Below are 21,727 nucleotides of genomic sequence, written 5' to 3'. Positions count from 1 at the left end.
TGTAGTAGAAATTAGGAAAGAAAATTGTAACGTGGATTCTGCCAAAGCACATAAATTAAATGAAACAACAATCTGTATCACATAATGTAAGTATATTTCATATAGTTATGTAAGAAATAAACAATTGAGAAGTATTAAAAAATAATCACAGAATACAATATATTATTATACAACCCACCGCATAACAAATTGTCTAGTCTGCTAAACTTATGTGTTAAAATACATGCTTTAATAATTCAAACAAAAAAACTTTTGATGCCTTTCGTTTAGATCGTTATTTTGCATAAAAAGAATATCATAGTATTAGCGTTTAATATATACATAACTAAAGTGGTAAAAAGTACCTTAAACAGAACCAAGAATGAAGAAATTATTTTTTTTAAGTTGACACAGTTTAAGCAAAGAAATTAAATTTCTGTTGAAATTTGATTTATTTGACAGAAACTTGATTTATAAGCGAGCTTAAAAGAAAACTTGCAATGTTTATTCGAATGATTGATTATCAAACAAAGATAAATCATATAAAGATGCAATTTGGTGTATAAGACATATTACGCTGGTTATGTAAATATTAAAAATTGGCCGACTAAGAAGGCACATGTTCCAAGTTATTATTTGTCATTAGAAAATATTACAAAAGACATTAAAAACCGGAACAATCGAATAAATGTTTTCAAAAAGTTGTATATTTTTTAAATATTAAGAAAGGTATCGAGATTAACAATTTTAACGTGTATATAAGCCTATTACCTACATAGATTTTTATATATCAGACCTACAAGTAGTTCATAAATTGAGTAAATTCTAGCTTTAACCCTGCAGTGGACGTGTTGGGTTTCTCAGGCCCATGCAAAAGTAATTAATTCAGTTATATGGCACCGGAGGCGTATATGCACTGCAGCACCATTAAGCTAAGCCAAAGTAAATTTGTCGCCACAATTACAAGTTGCAACGTGTAAATAACAGACGATTTAAAGCTTTGTTTTGATATCAGACCCAACACGTTCACTCACGTAAGTAATTTTTTTTTTGTTTAAATTCAGTATATGCCCTGATAGCCTTTTATGCTCATTATTCAATAGAAAATGGATCCATATGAACAAGAGGTTGAGAAGTTGAGGCTGCTGCACGAAATAGTTGCTACAGATTCTGATGACTCTGAGGCTGATGCTGATGAACAAGAAGTTAGTGATCATGATTCTGAAAGCGAGGAAGAAATAAATGAGAATGCGTTTTCGGAAGAATCATCTAGTCAATCTAGTGTTATTAAACGTGACCTTTTACATTATATATCTAAAGACGGCACAAAATAGAATAAGCATTGTTATCCAAGAAATATTCAAACAAGACGAAAAAACGTGCTTGAAACTTCCTAGAGTTATCAGTGTTGTAAAAAATGAAATCTATCCACTAGAATGTTGGTAGTTGTTTTTTGATCACACTGTAATAACTAAAATATTGCAAAATACAAATATATACATTAATATATCTGACTACTATGCAAATAAATCTTATGCCAGGGCAACAGATGTATAAGAAATAAGAGCCCTTCTTGATTTACTTTACTTAGCAAACGTATGTCACGAAGGCTAGACATATATTTTTGAATTTTAAGCAACTGATTTTACGGGTATCTTTGTAGTTACAATGGCACTTAGATTTTGTTTTTTAATAAGGCGTCTCCGAATGGACAATATAAACATACGACTGCAACACAAAAACCGAAAAAATTTTGCACCAATGAAAAAAATATTTGAAAATATTGTCAAAAATTGTTAGAAACATTACATAGGAGAATACACAACTATCGATAAAATGCTTTGGGTATTTCGAGATCGTTGCAAATTCAGAATGTACCTACCTAAAAAGACTAATCAGCATGAATTAAAAGTATATTCATTAGTTGACTCACGTTCATTTTAGAAATACAATACGACAGTTTACCCGACAGTTAACCCGAAGGCTCATTTCATCTTAGAAATATGTCCTATAATGTAAGTCGAATCTGTCTACCAATATCACAGTCTAGGAGAAACGTCCCAATGGACAATTGATTAACGTCAGTAGAAGCTGTCAATAATTTACTGAAAAATCATCAGCTAACGGTGGTTAGAACTTTACGAAAAAATAAAAGACAAATTTCAATAGAGTTTTTTTACAAAGTGGCCGGAAAAATCGAGTATGTTTGGATTTACTAAGAACGTGACGATTCTTTCATACATTCCAAAGAAAAATAAATACGTTATTTTGTTCTCAACTTTGCATCATGATGATTATATAAATCTAAAGTTTGGTGGTGACACTAAGCCGGAAATGATCTCTTTTTACAATTTAATGAAATATGTAGTAGATATAATTGACCAACTTTTTACAAAATATGATGTTGCTAGAAATACACGAAGATGGCCCATGGTAATCCTATATAGTCTTCCTCAATGTTACCGGAATAAATGCTTTTGTTATATACAAAACAAATTCAAATAACGTGAATGCTGCAGTTGAGCGAATAATTTTTCTAAAAGAACTTGGTAAAAAACTTGTAATGAACTACATGCGAATAAAAACGAGTTCCTAGCATTTGTTTAGAGACATCAGACTGTTTGCAGCAAAAATTAGTGGCACTGAATTCACTGAGACTTCACGAAGAATTAGAAATAAAGAGAGGAGATACGCTTTCTATAAAGATCGGAAAACACGATATTTTTGTAGATTTTGCAAAAAATTTATTTGCTTAGAGCATACAATCCCTGCATGTCAAGTATGCAGAAAAAAAGAATTCGAATAAATTTAACACAAGGTCTTCAAGTAAGCGATGCCAAACGTAACATTTATATACAGTGTGACCCACTTAAGAGCGGGACACCCCTGTAAAATTTTTATTTGTGGTTCGATTTTGATCATTTTTTTATATGTTGTAGGGCATCAAAAACTCTATTTTGTGACAAGTTCTTGTTACGCTCGCTTAAAATCTAAGGTCTACTTTGCCCCTTTCTTATGACGAAATTTTAAGAAAAGACATTAGGGAATTTTTTATTTTAAATTTAGCTTCAGTAATAACTTTAGAATTATTCAAAATGGCTGTATTTCAAATTTCGTTAAAAAATGTTTATCCATAAAAAAGTTGTAGAACAATCCAATTTTAAATTTATTGAACCATCTGGATGTAATAATTTTTGGTCAAGTTGGCTGAGTACGGATCCAATAAACATAGTTAAGTCACTTGTTTTATCCTTGTCATTAAATACAATGCAATTGTCTTTTTGTAAATAAATAAACCAGTTCTTGGTGGTTTAGAAGAAAATTTAACTGTTTTTGATTGAAGAAAAAGTTCAGATATGAATAATCAATTAACTTTAAGGGAAAAAATTGAAATAGTGCGTCTTTCTGGTGACAATGACAGAAGTGTAAGGGAAGTGACTAGAATATTTAACACAAGATATCCTAATCGACGTCCGATTACTAAAATTCTGTGAAGAAACTATCCCGTTAGTAGTAAATGTAGCTTCGTCACTAAATAGAATACATTTTAGAAAATTGTTGTTATCTTGATACTCCCCTTGCGCCCACAAACAAAATTCCAATCTTCTGTTCTTGTCTCCTTCCTCCAAAGTATGCAGAAATTTTGGATTAAATGGCTTAATTTTATTCTTTTTCAGGCATCGACGAATCTTTTCCCTCGGTACATTTAAATCTAAACTTGCTATTCTTAATGTAGCATGTGGGTTATTAGTAAAATAATTTAAAATTGCGATTTCTGTATCACCTTCATTTCTATTTCCAGGACGGTTGTTTTTTAACAAATATCTATCAACGGCTCCAGTTTCATTAAATGTACGATTTATTCGATTCACTGTACTTTTAGTAATCGGACGTCGATTAGGATATCTTGTGTTAAATATTCTAGTCACTTCTCTTACACTTCTGTCATTGTCACCAGAAAGACGCACTATTTCAATTTTTTCCCTTAAAGTTAATTGATTATTCATATCTGAACTTTTTCTTCAATCAAAAACAGTTAAATTTTCTTCTAAACCACCAAGAACTGGTTTATTTATTTACAAAAAGACAATTGCATTGTATTTAATGACAAGGATAAAACAAGTGACTTAACTATGTTTATTGGATCCGTACTCAGCCAACTTGACCAAAAATTATTACATCCAGATGGTTCAATAAATTTAAAATTGGATTGCTCTACAACTTTTTTATGGATAAACATTTTTTAACGAAATTTGAAATACAGCCATTTTGAATAATTCTAAAGTTATTACTGAAGCTAAATTTAAAATAAAAAATTCCCTAATGTCTTTTCTTAAAATTTCGTCATAAGAAAGGGGCAAAGTAGACCTTAGATTTTAAGCGAGCGTAACAAGAACTTGTCACAAAATAGAGTTTTTGATGCCCTACAACATATAAAAAAATGATCAAAATCGAACCACAAATAAAAATTTTACAGGGGTGTCCCGCTCTTAAGTGGGTCACACTGTATATATATATTTTTTTTAATAAAAAAGGACAATCTTTTTTGCCAACTAAGAACTTTAATGTGATGTTACCAAGAAACGTTTACTGTTGATGGAAAAATACGTAACTTTTCTTGTATACAATTTTTTAATCTATGGGCCCGTCAGACTTAACGCGTTTCTTGATGCAACAAAAAATAACGCGTCCAGAGCAGGATTAATATTCTTGGCTCTCGAAAGTCTAGTGTAAAATGCGTAACACTTGAAGATGAGGCAATATATTTAGTTTACATGCGAACCGTTTTATAATGGCTTTTACCTCGTATGCTGTTAACTTGTAGCATAAACAATCTAAAAGTTGAAATTAATAGTTGTATACCACTGTTATTTTCACTAATCCTAAAAATGTAGTAACATTACATTTTTGACAAAATCGCCAAAGTCGATATCGATTTTTCGGTAAAAAAAAATGAAGATATTTTTAATCAGTTAACTATCTAGAAACAGCAGAAAAATTGAGCAATTACGCGCTAACTGCCTGTAGTAGTAACAAACAATAAAACTCTATTTTATATGCCAAAATTGTTAAATAGAATTTAACGTAGTCGATAATATTTTAATGCTACGAAAAAGTGTCTATTATTGCCTTGATTAATCTGGTATTTGCGGTCAGTAATAAAATAAAAGATCAATATTTTCAAATTCTAACAGTGTGTTGCACCAACTACCGAAATTGAAACCAACATCGTTTACCGCAATAATTGCATTAAAAAGTAAATGATATTTTCAGAAGACCCCTATATAAAAAAAACCAACACCATAACAGTTGTTATTTAATGACCGGAACCTACGGGAACCCACTGGCTTTTCCGGTGTTCCAATTCAACGGCTGCTTTGACTTGAGCGCAAACATGTGCAATATTTGCACCAGCAGACACCACTGCGGTCACCAAATGCCGGTATTCAGCTTCTAACTTATGACCGTGCTCAAACATCTCCTTGGCGGCTTTACCCGACAGTTTATCCAAACTGTACCTAAACACAAAACATTAAATTAAACCATTTCTACTTACCGTTAGACTTACCTGGCATCTTTAACCTCCTTAATTTGCTTTGTGCTCTTGAATTTAATTAGCAACACCATCGGATTGATTTGCAGTCTCCTCAGCCGTTGGACACTGGCAATTGAACAGTCCATCATACAGTGTAGTTGCGCATTGGCGATTCCTTTGACAGCCTGCACGGTGATGCACTCGTAACACGAGCCTCTACGTCGATATTCGATGATGAGATCGTCTTCCAATTCCCTGTAGTCAAATATAAGAAATTAAAACACACAGAAAACCAATTTTTACACAAGGTAACAAATTTCACAAACAAAAAATAACCGAACCATAAACTAACCTGTCTTTGAGTTTTAATATAATTTGTTCAAATCAAAAGTCTCTTTGAGAATAGTGGCCTGTTTTTACGATTTTAAGAAATTACCTGTCTAGTTGTGCTTGAGTGCATCTGCGTGTATCGGGAACTGGTCTCTGAAATTTTTCCGGGAAATCAGACACCAATTTGTCAGCTACACATTCCGCGAGGGGACCTAAAACGAGTACGGGGCGAAATTCTGGATATTGAAGACGTTCAACTCGTTCATAGGACAGTTGAGATAAATCCTCGTGTAAGGAGCCTGTAATCATGAATTATATTAACTGTAGTATATGTTTTTCAGTGATCCTATCGTTTTAATAAACGTAGAATAGTAAAAACTAACGAGCCTTTTTATTAAGTCGGTTCATCATTTCCTACGGTATGATTATAAAGATTGTTAAAATTATATGTCAATAAATGAAGATAGTACTCAAAATTTTTACAGTTTTCTAGAGGATCTTACCGCTATCAGAGTACCACCCGGGCGATAAATTGCAAAAACTGGCTAATTCTCTGGAATCGCGAGAACTAGACGACCCCAATCCCGAAGAGCCACTGCTTCCACGCTGATGTTTCTTCCTTCTAAAAAAACTACGTCTGGCGGTAGCCGTGCTGCGACTTTCAGATGCGTCTCCACCGCCTCCTCTGCGCAGCAGCACTTCTTCTTCTACCTAAAACATGACAACACTCTAGTATACACAAAGATCGTCACGACTTCAAGACTTTCGAATCACTGTAATTAATGATTGTTTTATTTATATTTTATATATTAGGTGTACAACTTTGCTTCCGCCGTTTTTTTTCCGAATTTCGCGATTTTATTGTAAAAAACTAATTATACCTTTAGGATCCAAAGTATTGTCCATCGCTGGCCACTACTTTCTCCCATCTTTCGGGCAGCATACGAATCCCGTGTTGAAAAAATTGGACATCTTTTGAAGCGATCCACGATTCTATCCAATTTCTTACTTCTTCATAAGACCGGAAGTGTTGGTCAGCTAGCCCATGTGCCATGGATCGAAACAAGTGATAATCAGAAGGAGCTAGGTCAGGAGAATATGGCGGGTGGGGTAGGACTTCCCATTTCAATGTTTCCAAGTATTTCTTGACCACTTGCGCAACATGGGGTCGAGCATTATCGTGCTGCAAAATCACTTTATCATGTCTCTCGTTGTATTGCAGCCGTTTCTTTTTCAATGCTCGGCTCAAACGCATTAATTGGGTTCGATAAAGAGCACCTGTGATTGTTTCAGTTGGTTGTAACAGCTCATAATATATTACGCCGAGTTGATCCCACCAAATACAGAGCATGATTTTGGAACCATGAATAGACGGTTTGGCCGTCGACGTGGAAGCATGGCCGGGATATCCCCAAGTCTTTTTGCGTTTGGGATTATCGTAATGAACCCATTTCTCGTCCCCAGTCACAATACGATGCAGAAATCCCTTCCGTCTTTGCCTTGCAAGCAACTGTTCACAAGCGAACAGACGCCTGTCAATATCTCTTGGTTTCAACTCGTACGGCACCCAATATCCTTGCTTCTGAATCATTCCCATGTCTTTGAGGCGTTTTGAGATTGTTTGTTGAGTCACTCCCAATGATTGTGCCAATTCTTGTTGACTTTGACACGAGTCTTCGTCAAGTAATGCTTCCAAGTTCGCATCTTGGAAAACCTTCTTTCTTCCACCGCTATGTTGGTCTTCGACGTGAAAATCACCGTTCTTGAAGCGCTGAAACCACTCACGACATGTCCTTTCACTAATAGTGGCTTCCCCATAAGTATCTGAGAGCATTCGATGAGCCTCAGCAGCAGATTTCTTCATATTGAAGCAGAAAAGTAAAACCTCCCGCAAATGACGAGAATTTGGCTCGTACACTGACATTTTCAATTGCGAATAACTTTATGATGAAGACACAAATAGACTAATATTTTTATGAGGTTATGTTAACAGGTGCCCAAGGCTCCTGCATGCCCACATGGGGTTATTTATTTCGATCATTACTTACCGCTACATACATCTATTCAAAAACGGCGGAAGCAAAGTTGTACACCTAATAAATAAAATACGCAATTATTAGAATACTACCTTATATTTGCTGGGTATCACGCCGCATTGTTGCCGATGCCCCTCGCTATCTAATCTCCATGCCCGCCACTGTCCTGGCACTCCGTTGAACATCGTATTGTCCACGTATAAAACGTCATCTTTATTGAAGGTTAACTGTGGAGGATCCGTCAACTCGTTTCCACTGCGATCAAATCCGCAACGGACGTACAAACTATCACCGGGACTGTCTTTAATCTCCTTATATTCTGCAAAATTGAATTATGCAGCATACGAAATCCACAAAATTAGAAACTTACTATCGATCCTGTAATGTGCCAACACAGTAACTTTGTCTGCAGGTTTAGCTAGTTCGTAAGCCGCTTCTTCCGCTGTCGCGGCTCGCAAGTCCGTGTCGTTATACTCCAATATCTGATCGCCAGTTCGTAATCCCGCATGATAAGCCAAAGAATCAGATTGTACTGAGTGAATAAATATGCCAGCAGCGTTCCCTCCGACCAAAGAGATTCCCAAATTTGATGTTTTCAATGTTTCAATGCACAAATAGCGAGGCTCCTCAACGGACCCCCTAAGAAAATTGCTGTTTCTAAGCCAAACAAGAAACTACGGGTCTTAACTTTATAAGATAACCCTTTAAATTTTGATTTTTTTAATAAAAGGATTTCAACGACCACATTATGTTAGGGTCCTAAAAGTGAGACAAACCTTGTGCTATTTACGCTGGGTACACCCTGTCGCTGTAAAATCATCAAAGGAGACGGTTTATTCTGCATTGAAGGAGTCTTTCTGACCTCCTTCGGAGAATTGCAGGGAGTAGCGTCTCCTTCACCTTCCTCCTCTTCCTCTTCGTCTTCGTCTTCATTCGAAGATGTGCCAGAAAGAGATGCCACGCCTTCAGTCATCTGTGAATAACAATGTTTAAGTAAATTCAAAACAAACTAACACCACCCGACAATTCTTACCTCGCGGAATTTCTCCGGACTATATTGAACCAACAAAGTGATGGAATTCCCGCACTGCATCAGAACATTGGCAGCCAAATTATATGTAGCGTTGCGCATGTTAATACCGCAGACTTCTAACAATTGATCGCCTATTTGCAGACCAACGCGGCTGGCCAAACTGCCTTCGGCCACAGTGGATACAAAAATGCCTCCAGTATCTGCGATCTGGATGCCCAAAGGCTCGTTCGATTTATCTAAACAACGGCGCTCTTCGAGGATTCAATGTTAGGCGTAAAGAGAACACCGGACGAACCTATGTGAACTCTGCGTAGCTCGCCCGGTAGTGGTTTGTGGCCCCAAGGACAGTAATCTTTAGCGGAATTAGATTGAGACGAATGGTCACCTGGGCTGCTTAAAACCTCTACGTGAAAAATCGGCATGGGGCTGCCTCTTTCAGAACTGCCACGCTCTATGCTACCTGTGCTGACTTTGGAAGTCACACTAGGATTGGAGGGGACACGAAATCGCTGTTCCCTATAAAGTGAAAATCGAAAACATTTGCTTTATCATCAAACAATTGTGTTTTTTTTTTGCAAAAGTATTAAACTTAGTTTCGAGTAACTGTTCACGACATATCTTACTCTAAACAAAACACAAATCTAGACATTTTGTCGCACGTGCGAAATAAAAACTTATCGTTCAAAACTTACCGATTTCTCGGATTTCTAGGATAGGTACCTCCGGTTTCCAATAAATCGGGTCTCCGCCTGGTGCCCGCATCCACCGAAGGACTGTGGTTGTGTTGATACGGCTCGAAATTAAAACTTTCCCTCGAGTAGTTAATGTGTGGATGGGGATGAGGGTGATATGGATAGTGCATCCTCTGTGGAACGAACAGTTGGCTTGGGCCGCGCGAATGAGACGCGCCACTGTCATGAGAGGCTCCGAGAATAATGTCACGTTCGGAATCTGATCCGTATTTGCTCACCCCTAAATGCGATTTTTACATTTAAGACCGCCGTTATTCTATACTTCGCCTAATGCGTTTCGTAGTAATATTATAATTATCTTAATATTAATATAATAATTCCCTCTTTCAGGTTGTGAAAATAAAGTTATTTTCAAGATTGCTCAAAATCGCACAATTTATCTTGTTTTTTTTTTGTCAAGCTATTTAGTACCACTCACCTCCCTAAACACTGCTTTAAAGTATCTAAAACCCTTACCCAATCGACTGTTCTTCTTATAATAGTTCATGACATCCTTCTCATAAAGGCGCTGCACCGGCATATCGAGACTATTATCCGAATTCATGTTGACGCTGTGCCGATTAGTGGTGCCAACTCGATTAACGATTTCAAACGAATCGGCAGCCGGCATACCAAAATGATGGCTGGTGTCCACGCTCTTGTATACTGAGTGACGGTTGCCAGACGACTGAGACACCAAGGAAATGGGCGTTGATTTTCGGTAATATTCTTGGGTATCTTTCGGCTGAGCCAGAATACTCAAAGGGGGACGCTCTTTACTGCGGGTCACCACAGTTCCACCTCCTATACATAAATTATGCCAAATATCAATATCATTTTAAAATGTCGAATTGTAGTCATGAAATAATATGATAAAAAAGGGATTATATTTTCAATATAAAAATATACAAAATAAAGAATTTATGAAAAGGATGGGAACAGTAAAATATTTTACAGATGGCTTAAGTAACAAATAACTTATCTTGAGAGAATTTATTAATTTTTCCTTAAGCTATGTCCGAATTCTAGAACTTTTTAAGGATTATATTATAAGAGACATATAAACATCCATACCTGATGTTAGTACTGCAGTGGCCCGTGCCTTAGGCCACGTGCCGCCGTTATTTTTCTCTTCTTTTGTAGATGACAAATGCCTTTTTGGTACGACTGAGGACCGCTTTATGGTATCAGTGTGGTGATAGCTGTCCAAGACCGAATCTAATTCTGCAATAACCTGCCGCAACAATAATAATAATAAAACTGACTTCAAAATATATTTTACAATCCTCACTTGTTCATGACCAAAATCGATGGGATTAGGCGAACTGTTTCGATGCTTTTTCTTGTCTTCTTTAGAATGTCTCCAGGGACCTCGCATGAGATCGAATTTTTCCTTAAGCCAAGCGCCGCTGTTCTTCTCTTGGTTGCCGTACTTGTAATCACTTTGACTCAACCAGTCCTCAGTCTAAAATAATAATTCCACGTTTAATTGTAAAATTGTATCGTGATTCAAGTTTATTAATAACGAATCGAGAGGAAAAAAACTAATAACCTAAAAATGATCAGTAAAAAAAAGAAACTTAATGAGAAATTAACTTTCACAACAACAAAATTCTATTTAAAAATTTTACAAATTTATTGGTTAATCGAGCACCCCAGTAATAAAGAAAATATTTCTAATTTCAGCTCACCTGTGAGCTTCTATTTTCTTTCTTGTTCCTCCTAACAGGAGTAAAAACATTGGGACACTCGGGATAACTCATCTTAAGAGTCGTGATGTTGATGACATCGGCACTCTCGTCATTCAGCACTTGCATGGCTTCGCGCACGCTTTCAATGTCGTCCATAGATTTGTCGTTGATGCGCAATACCCGATCGCCTACGGTCAAACTCTTGTCGCGTGCTGCCAGGCTGCCATCACTAATTCGATTTATGTAGACACCCATTTTCAACGCGAGACCGTGACAACCTGCAACATGAAAATCTTATATTTAATTTAATCTGATATAAAGTGAGGTTCTTTCCCTCGTAAAACTAAAAATATGGACAAAAAAGGATATAGGGGTTACATTTGTTACTACCATACAGAGTTACTTTAACAAAAGGGTCCTTATTTATTATTACTAACAATGAAAAAAGCGCAAATCACCTGGAGCCAGTCGAGCAGTATGGATCCATTTAGCAACCTTTTCGCCGGTGGACCGAATTTCATTTCTTGCACAGCGAGTTCTACGCACTAAAACATGAGCCGCCGGCATACTGGATCGGATTGCTTCAGTGACCATGCGCAAGGAAGCTTGACTGCAGTCCACATCGTTCACGCGCAGAATCCGGTCATGAGGGAAAAACTTCCCGATAGCCGATGAGCCAGGTGATACCGAGGCAATATAAACTGATCCATCGCCTGGAAAATCTCTTCCACCTATGTAGGATGTGCAAGTAATTAGTGAAGCGAAATAAGGCAACTGAATAAATAATTAGCTTACCAGCGAATTCTAATGCCTCTTCGTCGGAATTTGTCAGATCTAACTGAATAACTTCCGTGTGCCCGCAGGCATGCTGTTGTTCTTCGATATTTGATTGGGATAGTCGGCTTTCCCGTTCGATGTGAGCTTCTAAGGCTTCGCGTAAAGCCTATATTCACAAAAGAACAGATAATTCGGTAATATCTAAAAAAGAAGATTTGAAATATGCTTAATTATATAGAGCATTGCAAAATGTTACTTAGGGAATTCTAAGACAACTCCTACAAACAAAAATAAGAAAAATTTTGATACAAAAATTGGTCCGGAAATGGTTTGTTACCGAAATACCATCTGACAAACTTTGAAAATCTTTTCTTTACAATTTCTATCAGGCATTTGGTTCAAATTTGAGATAAATATTACTTTTACGGATATACATGATTCGACATTTAAGTTCGAATTTTAATAAAAGAGAAAGATGGATCTGAGTTTAAGAAGGAAGTTACGAAAATGAATTTTTAAAATATATATAATATTTACAACAAAACATGTACATAAAAAGTTCCTTAGGTTAATCTACATACCTTGCTCTCCTTCACTAATTCATTACGTTGCTTCTTAATAGCATCAGACTCTCTCAAAGATTCCGCCAATTCTGAAACAGCCCTATCCCGTTCTTTTCGCATATTATCACACAAAGTGCGAATGCTTTCCCGCTCAAGCACGATCTTGTCCCGTTCGGAGAAAGCCCAATCTCTTCTGCCCTTGGAAACTTCCGCTTCTTGTCTCTACAAAAATGTTTAACATGATTATTCAAGCAAAACTTTGCCATATTGGTACTAACAGATTCCGCCAATTCAGCTTGTGCCTTATCGAGACTTTTCCTAAGAGATTCCAGTTCTTGATTTGCTTGATCCAAATTTTCCAGTCGCTGCCTCTGGCAGATGGAACGGGAGTCGTCCCGCAAATGTTCCTTCCTTCCACCGCCCTCACCCAATGTTCCTAAACTATCAATTAATCGTCCACGACTTTTTTTCATTTGGTCGCCTAACAAAAGACGGCCATCTTCCGAAGTAGCTCCCAATTCGCCGAATTTTTCGCGTAGATCGTTGCATTCTTTAAGAGCCTAAAAATTGCTTCATGTTTAATAGCATTGAGTGCAGTTTATATCACTTGCCTTATCCCTTTCATGCAAAGCACTAGCAATTTCTCTTTTCAACGATTCGAGTTGGTAGCTCATTCCGCGTTTGGCCTCTTGCAATTCTTTATTATCGACATCTAGGATTTTAAGTTTTTTCTTCGCTTGCGACAAGTCATCGCTGAGTTTTTCCATTTCCTTATGCACCGTGTCCCTAACGATGGCAAATAATAGGAAATTCAATCAGCATCTCAATCGATATAATTACAAACAATAATTATTTTGATGATGTTTAAAAGTTAGTAGAGATGTGACTATATTTTAAATTGAATTTGAAGTTTCTTTTTGCCCTGCACTTTTTTCTATTTATCACGTAAAATTAATGTATGATGTAAAAATTTGGTTTGATTTTTTCTAATATTTAGTATCACTATAAATTGACGTTGCCAACAAACAAACCTATTCTCATGGTTTAATTTGTATTTTCTATTACACATAAACCACAGATGCATTGAAAAAGCACATATAACTTAAAGAACATAAAAAGAAACGAGGACGTATAGAAACGTCGTCTTAGTAAAACTGCACTAAATCATACCGCAAACCTAGAAAAATCATTTGAATTTTATTAACACCTTCCAATATCATATGGTAAATGCTATTTCGGGTTACTAATTGAAATGAAAACATCGCAAGAAATATTACTAATAACAGATACATATTTGTATAATAAATTGAAGACTAAAATTTATCTTCACCAGATTGTACTAGAAATAAATAATATGCCATGAAATTATCCTAAACTTTGTATTAAATATGTATGATTCCTTCTCCCTTTATACAAAATGCATATACGCAAATTCTTGTAATCTATTTTACAGTTTAATATAAGAATAAATAAACAGTTGTTATTAACAAAACATTTAAACAAATAATAGAAAAATCTTACCTCTCACTCATAATAAGAGTATACTCCGCCATCGTTGCATTTCTTTCGTCGGTCAATCGCTTGATATCCTTATTCGCTTTAATCGTCATATTAACAGAATCCTCGTATTGCTGCTGAAGTTTCTGATGGGCCTCTCTAAATTTTGCGTAATCTTTGCACAACTTCACCAGCTGCTGCTTGAGTCCTTGCACGTCTCGCTGGGCGGATCCTCTTTCTTGTCCTAAAAATTCGTGTTAGTTCAGGTTAGACTTATTAAATTATTGGAATTATTCGCAAAACTGCTGAAATCACATAAATAATAAATATTGCCCCAGTTTCATAAGAAGAAACTAAACATGTTTCCAGATTCTATTCTTTTTGAGAATTTCTCATTGAGTTACCTAAAACTTCGCATTGTTTCAGCAATCGTGCATTTTCATCTTGTGCCACTTCCAGTTTGGATAAAGCTTGAGTATGAGACATGTACAGGGCATCTGAAGCATTTCCATTTTGTTCCGTGAGCTCGCTCAACAAGCGCTGATTGTCGTCCCGCAACTGTTTGTTTTCTGCCAAAAGCTCGTTGTATTTAGTACGCAACGAGGCCGAATCTTGGCTGGAAACCTCCAGCTGGTTCATTACAGCTCTGTGTTGTTCTCGGTAGTAATCGAGATCCTAGTTTGGGAAATTCAAATGAACTTTAATGGTGATGCAGAAAAAAAGCAACTGTAGAGATAAACTATGTCTCAGGAAAGCCCCGTATGTTCTAATCAGTTAGAAGTTTATTCAGAAAACTTTTAATTTCTTCCACAACCATATATTACACTTACATGATCACAGCGCCTTCTTGAACTGCTCAATTCATTGCTGTTAATCTCAAAAGGTTGCTTATATGGGTCATAATCTCTGTTTGCAAAACTTCTGGAGAGGGCGTCTAAATGTAACACACCAGAGGTAAACACCAAGCAAATGTAAAGATTTTAAATGTACTTACTGCTGCTCCCAGCCCCTCCATCAGTGTTGGAAGCCATCCTTAAGGTGTCTTAAGTAGTGTGCTACTTAAAACTACCTGAAATTAATTATTGGATTCAAGACAATAGATTTAGAATATAAAGATGGCTATTACTTTCACTTAACAATAAGGATGGATATTTCAAAATTACAGACTTTAATAAATATCTGTGTGCTACACATTATGATTAAAACGTCAATAATCATCATAATGAATGTGTAAGCCAAACTACCTACTTTAATATCTTCATCAGGTTCTACATAACATCAAATAAAACTTTGCAATACTAATTTGCCAACATATGAATTAAACAACAGTTAGGTGCTTAACATTAACATTGCTTAAAATAAGTTTTATATTAAGTACTTATGTGTAATGAAGAACAACTGGTTTATTTGTTAAATTTTGTTGAAATAACGGTTTTCTTAATGAGCTTATGCAAGCAGCAGTCAGTATTAGTTGGCAATACAATCTACAAATTTTTAATTGATGGTCTATGAACTAACACAAATTCAAGTACATACAAAAAAAACTTAAGTTTTTTCAGGAAAATGACTTCTTTCTTGTTTGAGGAATTCCCTGAACTAAGTCCTAAAATATAAAATAATAGCTATGTCCTGTTCATAATCAATCAACTAAATACATTTTAATTTTGCCCAAGAAAATGCCTGTCTTTCTTGCTCTTCCTCTTGCACTTACTCCCTTGTCATCAAAGCATTTTAAGACTGCATTAGAACCATACAAAAAATGCCAAAAAATGCTGACAAATATTTTTTAATATGAATTTATTGAATGGTGTAGCAAATTGACCAATTCGGGGTAGAGAATAGTTGTTTTGCAGTGAGAGATGCTTCCAAGTGACCAAGTAGGATGTTAATTTCATGGATTAAAAAGTTATTAGTGGAGGAATGATTATGATTTCAGTTACGATATGTTCTTTACTAAACTAGCTACATGTTCACTGCCAAATGGCTTACTTTCTCAAATACTGGAGTACCTATTGATGGGGAATTTGGAAACCAGTTGAGCAATAACAAGATGTCTTAATTAGTGCACAGAAACTAGAACTTTATTAAGGCAAAATGGAATATATCATTTTAACTTTTACCATCACCAAAAATACAACAATTGATCAGTTACCCAGTTTCCAATGTATCCTCCTTAACTCCATCAGAACAAGATTAAATTTAGACTATTAGTAATACCCCTATGGGAACCTCCTCCTTTAAAAGGAAAAACTGAACCTACTTACCTGCATTATACGTTAATCTGGAGAATTCATTGTTTCCCTTGAGAGGTCAAGCGGTACACGTTCACTCATAAACTTTCTTTTCGTCGGAATCGGCCATTGTTCATTGTTTAAACATTTTTCTTTGGCAAAATATAAAATTAAATAATAATAACTAAAATGAAAATAAAAAATGACTTTGACAAGACAACGGAAAATAGGAAATAACTGAAGTTAAAAAAATGTCGAAAGATGGCGACAGCTAGGATTAATTGCAACTGATGAACGTGTAAATGAATAAATTGTAACGGGTAAATTTTTTTCTCCTTTTACCCCATTTGTTGACTTTCTCAATATTTGCTTAATTTCGTTAATTATCCACTTTATTTTATAATTATTTGTGCTCAGTTTCTATTAGTATCTAACAGTAACAATGAATTGCAACCAATGAAATACCCACAAAGCAAATGTACCCTATACCATCCATACTTCTGTGTAATTGCTAAAATAAATATTATTCAAATAATAGAGAGAATAATAGCTAATCAATATTTACTTACACACACGTAAAAATGTAAGTTAATGCCTGTTAGAAAATTTAAATATTTGTTACACATGAAAAAAACACATTTAAGTATTCAACTTGGTAATTAACAAGAAACTGTTAGTTCACCATTGGAATAAAGAATACGGAATTTTTATGCAGAACACAATTATCATGGATTTTATTCCTTACATTGTATTACGGTATCAGATATTAATTTTAAAGTCCATTTGAATTTTGCCAATTAAAATTTAGATAAAATTAATAGATAATAGATCAAAATAGACAATAAAGCATCTTTGTTTACATTCTTGACAAAGTTGACATATCATTAACCAACCTCCTACTTTAATTCTGGGGCAACACGTTCGAACACGTTACTATAGGAACACTTTCAGTTCTGTCAAATTTATGACACCGAACACAACGCCTAACAAAAGAACAAACATTCTTGTTAAAACATGTCAAAACATTTTGTAACCTAAATATTTTAACTATTAAAATTCCCAGTAAATTAAATGCCGGAATAACACTACAAGAATTGCCAACGATCAGAATATGAACTCGAACATAACAGTTCTCAGTTACAATGAAAGCCTGTTGCGTAAATCAGATGTGGATCTCCTCAAGGGACCCCACTGGCTTAATGACACCATCATATCCTTCTATTTTGAATATTTGGAAACCGAGTTGTTCAAAGGAAATAACTCGTTCCTCTTTGTCTCTCCAGAAGTCACCCAATGTATAAAGATCTCGCCTCAGCAAGAACTGGAAGTATTTCTAAGTCCTTTAATTAAGGAGAAAAATCCCAAATTTATATTTTTTGCCTTAAATGATAATAAGCAAACTGAGTATTCAGGAGGAAGTCATTGGAGCTTATTGGCATATTCAGAGTAGGTTTTGTATTAATTTTAAATTGATTTTATTATTGCTAATTTACCATTACCAACAATATTGCTAATACTTTAATACCAAAAAATTTACCCTGCAACCCATTTAATTTATTTCAGTTCAGAAAAAATTATGTTTCATTTTGATTCATCACGTGGCAGCAATGAATGTCAAGCAATGGATTTTGTAGAGAAAGTGCTTCAATACTTTGACTTGCCCATAGAAGGTCGATTTGAAGAAGTTTCAACATTACAACAAAATAATGGATATGATTGTGGAATTCATGTTCTCTGCAACACAGAACAGCTTGCCAGTTATGCCAGCCACTATGGACGGCTGAAAGGGTGCCCCAAAGTTACTCTTGAACAGGTGCAGAGAAAACGGTTGGAAATACTCAGTATTATTGAAAGATTAAGGGCAAAGAATGGATGATATTGACTTTGATTGCTACTAGGGAACTGATTTGTATATATTAATTTATTAACTGATCTGTGAATAAAGAACTGTTGTTATATATTATTCCTGTTGAAGAATAAGGTATTATTATTTGTACCCAAAATTATCAAAAACCACCAAGACAATGTAAGATAGTCACTGAAACATTTCATATCACTACCTAATTTTAAATTTAAAGAACATTTGTTTTAGGTAGTAAATCCTTTCTATTTTTTACAAATTTTTGCCCTTTCTCAGTTTTCACATCAGTTTAGATTAGAAAAACAATAATGCCGTTTTCTTGATAAATTTAGAGAACTCAAATTAAGTGGTAAAAAGAATTTCAGTCAAAATAAAAAGTATAAATAATCATTTACAACACATTTTATTAAGTACACTTATAATCTTATCCTACAACAGACGACACTTTATCACACTGACCTCTACCTGTTTCCTCGTTATAATAATCCTGAAGTTTAGTAAAGTATAAGGGAATACCTGAAAATAACAGTTCTGCAGTAAAGAGAAAATTCCTCAAAACGCGTGTCGTACCTTTCAAAACTTGAGAATTAGCAGCGTTTATCTGTACGGCCACATAATCACCGGGCTTTAGCAGCTTAAAGTAATGTCCATCTTTCGATGGAATTGGTTCACTGCCTGGTATAATAACTTTCAAGTTATTATCATTGCGGCCTTGTAGAAAATGTTCGGATCGTTTGCTGGGCCCTTCGATAAGAATCAAATGTTTTTTACCTGAAATATAAAGACGTATTTCTTGGATAACTCGACAATAAGCAGTATTTTACCGATCTGTGAGTTATTTAATATGAACGTATTCCTTCTAAACACTTCAATCATTCTGCGTAATCTCTCATTTTTGACCTCCAGCGGGACATCGTCTTTAAACCGTCTATGAGCGGTAGTTTTTTCTCTTAAACTATACGGGAATAAATAGGCATAACTGTACTTCACTTCATTGATTAAAGACAAGGTGTCTTCAAATTCTAGAAACCAATTTTTTTGTATTAATTCAATCCAAATTTAACTTTGAGTACACACCTTCTTCAGTTTCGCCACAGAATCCACAAATAAAATCAGAAGTTAAAGCCACATCTGGTATCCTCCTCCTAATATGAGAAATCAGTTCTAAATAGGCTTCTCTCGTGTATCCTCTCCTCATGCGTTCCAGAACTGCTGAGTTGCCAGACTGAGCAGGCATATGGAGGGAATTGCAAATATTTGAGCGAGTTTGAATCATCTGGTAAAGAAACTTTTCAATACTACGCATGGTTGTAGGTACTTAACACCTACTTCAATTACTTCATCAGGAAAATCCTTAGGATGTGGAGAAGTAAATCTGATTCTTAATTCAGGATTAATTTCTGAAACTCTACGGAGTAAGTCAGAAAACCTCAGGCCTCCTTTCTTAGCCTTGTAAACAGTTTTAAAACCTTTTGCCATGGATGTAATATTATCAGGCACAGATTTCTCAGAAATATCTCTGTAGCTATTGACATTTTGTCCTAAAATTTTTTCTAAATTAGATTAGGAAATCACTAGATTTGATGAATATAATCAAACCTAATAAAGTGATTTCTTTGACGCCTTGATTGGACAAATCGTCTACTTCTCTTAAAATAGAACTAACTGGTCTAGATCTTTCTCTTCCTCGGGTGAAAGGTACTATACAGTATGTACACATGTTATCACAACCACGCATAATGGAAATAAAAGCACTGACTGAATTCTCATTTAGTCTTACCGGAGTTATATCTGCATAAGTTTCATCAAGGGATAAAAGGACGTTAACTGATTTTTGATTGTTTTCAGTTAACGCTAGCAGTCTAAAAAATGCAAATTAATTATGAAAGATGTAAGACATTTATACTGAATACTGATTATTCAATCAACACTGGTCTGATCTTAGCTATTATTGAGATTACAAAACTGACATGAAATTAGGGGAGATTTAGAGAATATTTGCCATATTTGCCAGCTTTTTCTCTATACAGTGGTAATGAATATGAGTTTAAAAGTTCTAGAATATGTAGATAATAATAAAATGAACACATTTTTAATAATAAACGCAAAACCGTCGATTTATCCTTTTTTTAAGATACATAGAAGCAGGTCAAAAGTCAATCAATTATTCCATTACCTATCTACCCTAAACATATCAACCTAAAGCTTTAAATTGCATTGATAAACTCTTTAGTTTACAGTTCACTATACATAAAATTGAGCTAGCAATGTTCTTGGTTTATTGTTTTTAATCGCCATTTCTTGCTTTTTTAAGATATTCTCTTTACCTAGACAAATGAATTTCACTTTCAAAATGAGTTCATAATGACCATTAAAAGGCATATCTTTTCTTAATTCAACCAACCCTGTAACAACTCCTACCATTTCAGATATCTCCAAAGTATGTATTGTAAGAGTGATCATTCTCTGCAGTTCTACATACCTTGGTAAATCCCTATAAGCATCTGGTCCAACTACAATGTCAACAGCCTGTTCAGCTTCCAGAACTTTCTCTTTTAATCTCTCAGCCATACAACCCAAAATTCCAACTTTAAGACTGGGTTTCTTCTTTGATCTCTTATTTTTCAAACCTCTGATATAGTTCAACTTGTTCCATATTTTTTCCTCGGCACTGTCGCGTATTGCACAAGTAACTTATGTAAGACAATTAACATAATTTTATAAATGATATTTTTATATTCAGAAAAAGACCAACCAATTAAAACAACATCTGCATCTAACAAACTTGTGGTTTTTTCATAATTTTTCTCTTTCAAAATTGCCCACACCACTTCTGTATCATTCACATTCATCTGACAGCCATATACATCAAAATAGACCTTCCGTCCTTGCCCATCTAATGTAGGCTGTATTAGATATGGAACAACCTAAAATATACATATTTCTATTCTGCCGACATGTTAATATCACCACAGCTCTGCGGCACAAACCTGTTCCTCAGGTATTTCATCTTCTTGGATCCCATGCTTGTCATTGAAAAAATCTCGTAAATTAGGACCATTTAACAATTTGTTTTTAAATGTTGACTGCAGGGCTTCGGGCTTCTTATTCAAAATTTCTTCTGAAAAGCTGTTGCTGGCTTTGGAGGTGGAAGAAATATTTCTAGCTATTTGAAGTTTTGGAAAGATATAGGAAGAACAGGAGGGTTTTACTTTTGATTTGAATGTTGAGTAAATTGTCAATGGTACTCTGTAATTTATATTCATTTTAGGTCACTGTTTATTTAATTGTGTATAAAATCTCGTGTCATTAAAAAAACATTTAAAATTTTCTACAGAAAATAAAATCCGAAATTCGCAAATGTTTAGGATAACAAAAAGCGAGGTTAAAAAAGATATCTTTAAGGCGAGAAATGAAGTATGAAATGTGGCAACGTAGTACGGGTGATGTAGGCCTTAATCA

General features: G+C 35.0%; 3 protein-coding genes across 5 annotated transcripts; 1 reads left to right on the top strand and 2 right to left on the bottom strand.

Annotated features, from left to right (window-relative positions):
• Positions 1 to 75: 75 nt before the first annotated feature.
• On the bottom strand, positions 76 to 16,635 carry Dlg5 (Discs large 5). 3 transcript variants are annotated; one of them, XM_066403635.1, is made up of 25 exons: positions 16,438 to 16,635; positions 15,168 to 15,242; positions 15,004 to 15,107; positions 14,578 to 14,848; positions 14,198 to 14,417; positions 13,288 to 13,462; positions 12,955 to 13,236; positions 12,695 to 12,898; positions 12,132 to 12,279; positions 11,795 to 12,067; positions 11,337 to 11,614; positions 10,937 to 11,110; positions 10,720 to 10,879; positions 10,123 to 10,449; positions 9,607 to 9,886; positions 9,210 to 9,430; positions 8,915 to 9,165; positions 8,658 to 8,854; positions 8,252 to 8,532; positions 7,974 to 8,200; positions 6,349 to 6,556; positions 5,952 to 6,144; positions 5,549 to 5,770; positions 5,315 to 5,498; positions 76 to 1,200 (listed from the first exon to the last, which is right to left on the bottom strand). In XM_066403635.1, the coding sequence occupies exons 2-25, from the start codon at positions 15,202 to 15,204 to the stop codon at positions 1,186 to 1,188; spliced, it is 4,932 nt and encodes a 1,643-aa protein (XP_066259732.1). In that variant the 5' UTR covers positions 15,205 to 15,242; positions 16,438 to 16,635; the 3' UTR covers positions 76 to 1,185. The 3 variants fall into 3 exon arrangements, with proteins under 3 accessions (XP_066259732.1, XP_066259733.1, XP_066259734.1); XM_066403636.1 differs by lacking the exon at positions 76 to 1,200 and having other exon boundaries at positions 5,178 to 5,498; positions 8,252 to 8,520; positions 16,438 to 16,634; XM_066403637.1 differs by lacking the exon at positions 76 to 1,200 and having other exon boundaries at positions 5,178 to 5,498; positions 8,252 to 8,520; positions 8,915 to 9,150; positions 16,438 to 16,634.
• A 770-nt stretch (positions 16,636 to 17,405) lies between these two features.
• On the top strand, positions 17,406 to 18,351 carry LOC136417757 (sentrin-specific protease 8-like). The gene is made up of 2 exons (XM_066403558.1): positions 17,406 to 17,850; positions 17,968 to 18,351. The coding sequence occupies exons 1-2, from the start codon at positions 17,516 to 17,518 to the stop codon at positions 18,278 to 18,280; spliced, it is 648 nt and encodes a 215-aa protein (XP_066259655.1). The 5' UTR covers positions 17,406 to 17,515; the 3' UTR covers positions 18,281 to 18,351.
• Positions 18,352 to 18,654: 303 nt separating this feature from the next.
• Positions 18,655 to 21,615, bottom strand: LOC136417864 (CDK5RAP1-like protein). The gene is made up of 9 exons (XM_066403714.1): positions 21,256 to 21,615; positions 21,021 to 21,192; positions 20,748 to 20,958; positions 19,865 to 20,127; positions 19,595 to 19,806; positions 19,343 to 19,541; positions 19,090 to 19,287; positions 18,836 to 19,036; positions 18,655 to 18,781 (listed from the first exon to the last, which is right to left on the bottom strand). The coding sequence occupies exons 1-9, from the start codon at positions 21,529 to 21,531 to the stop codon at positions 18,690 to 18,692; spliced, it is 1,824 nt and encodes a 607-aa protein (XP_066259811.1). The 5' UTR covers positions 21,532 to 21,615; the 3' UTR covers positions 18,655 to 18,689.
• Positions 21,616 to 21,727: the final 112 nt, after the last annotated feature.

Source organism: Euwallacea similis, chromosome 30, assembly GCF_039881205.1.
Source record: "Euwallacea similis isolate ESF13 chromosome 30, ESF131.1, whole genome shotgun sequence".
Classification (NCBI taxonomy): domain Eukaryota; kingdom Metazoa; phylum Arthropoda; class Insecta; order Coleoptera; family Curculionidae; genus Euwallacea; species Euwallacea similis.
Note: the sequence above shows the minus strand (reverse complement) of the source record. Positions and strands in the feature narration are given on the sequence as shown.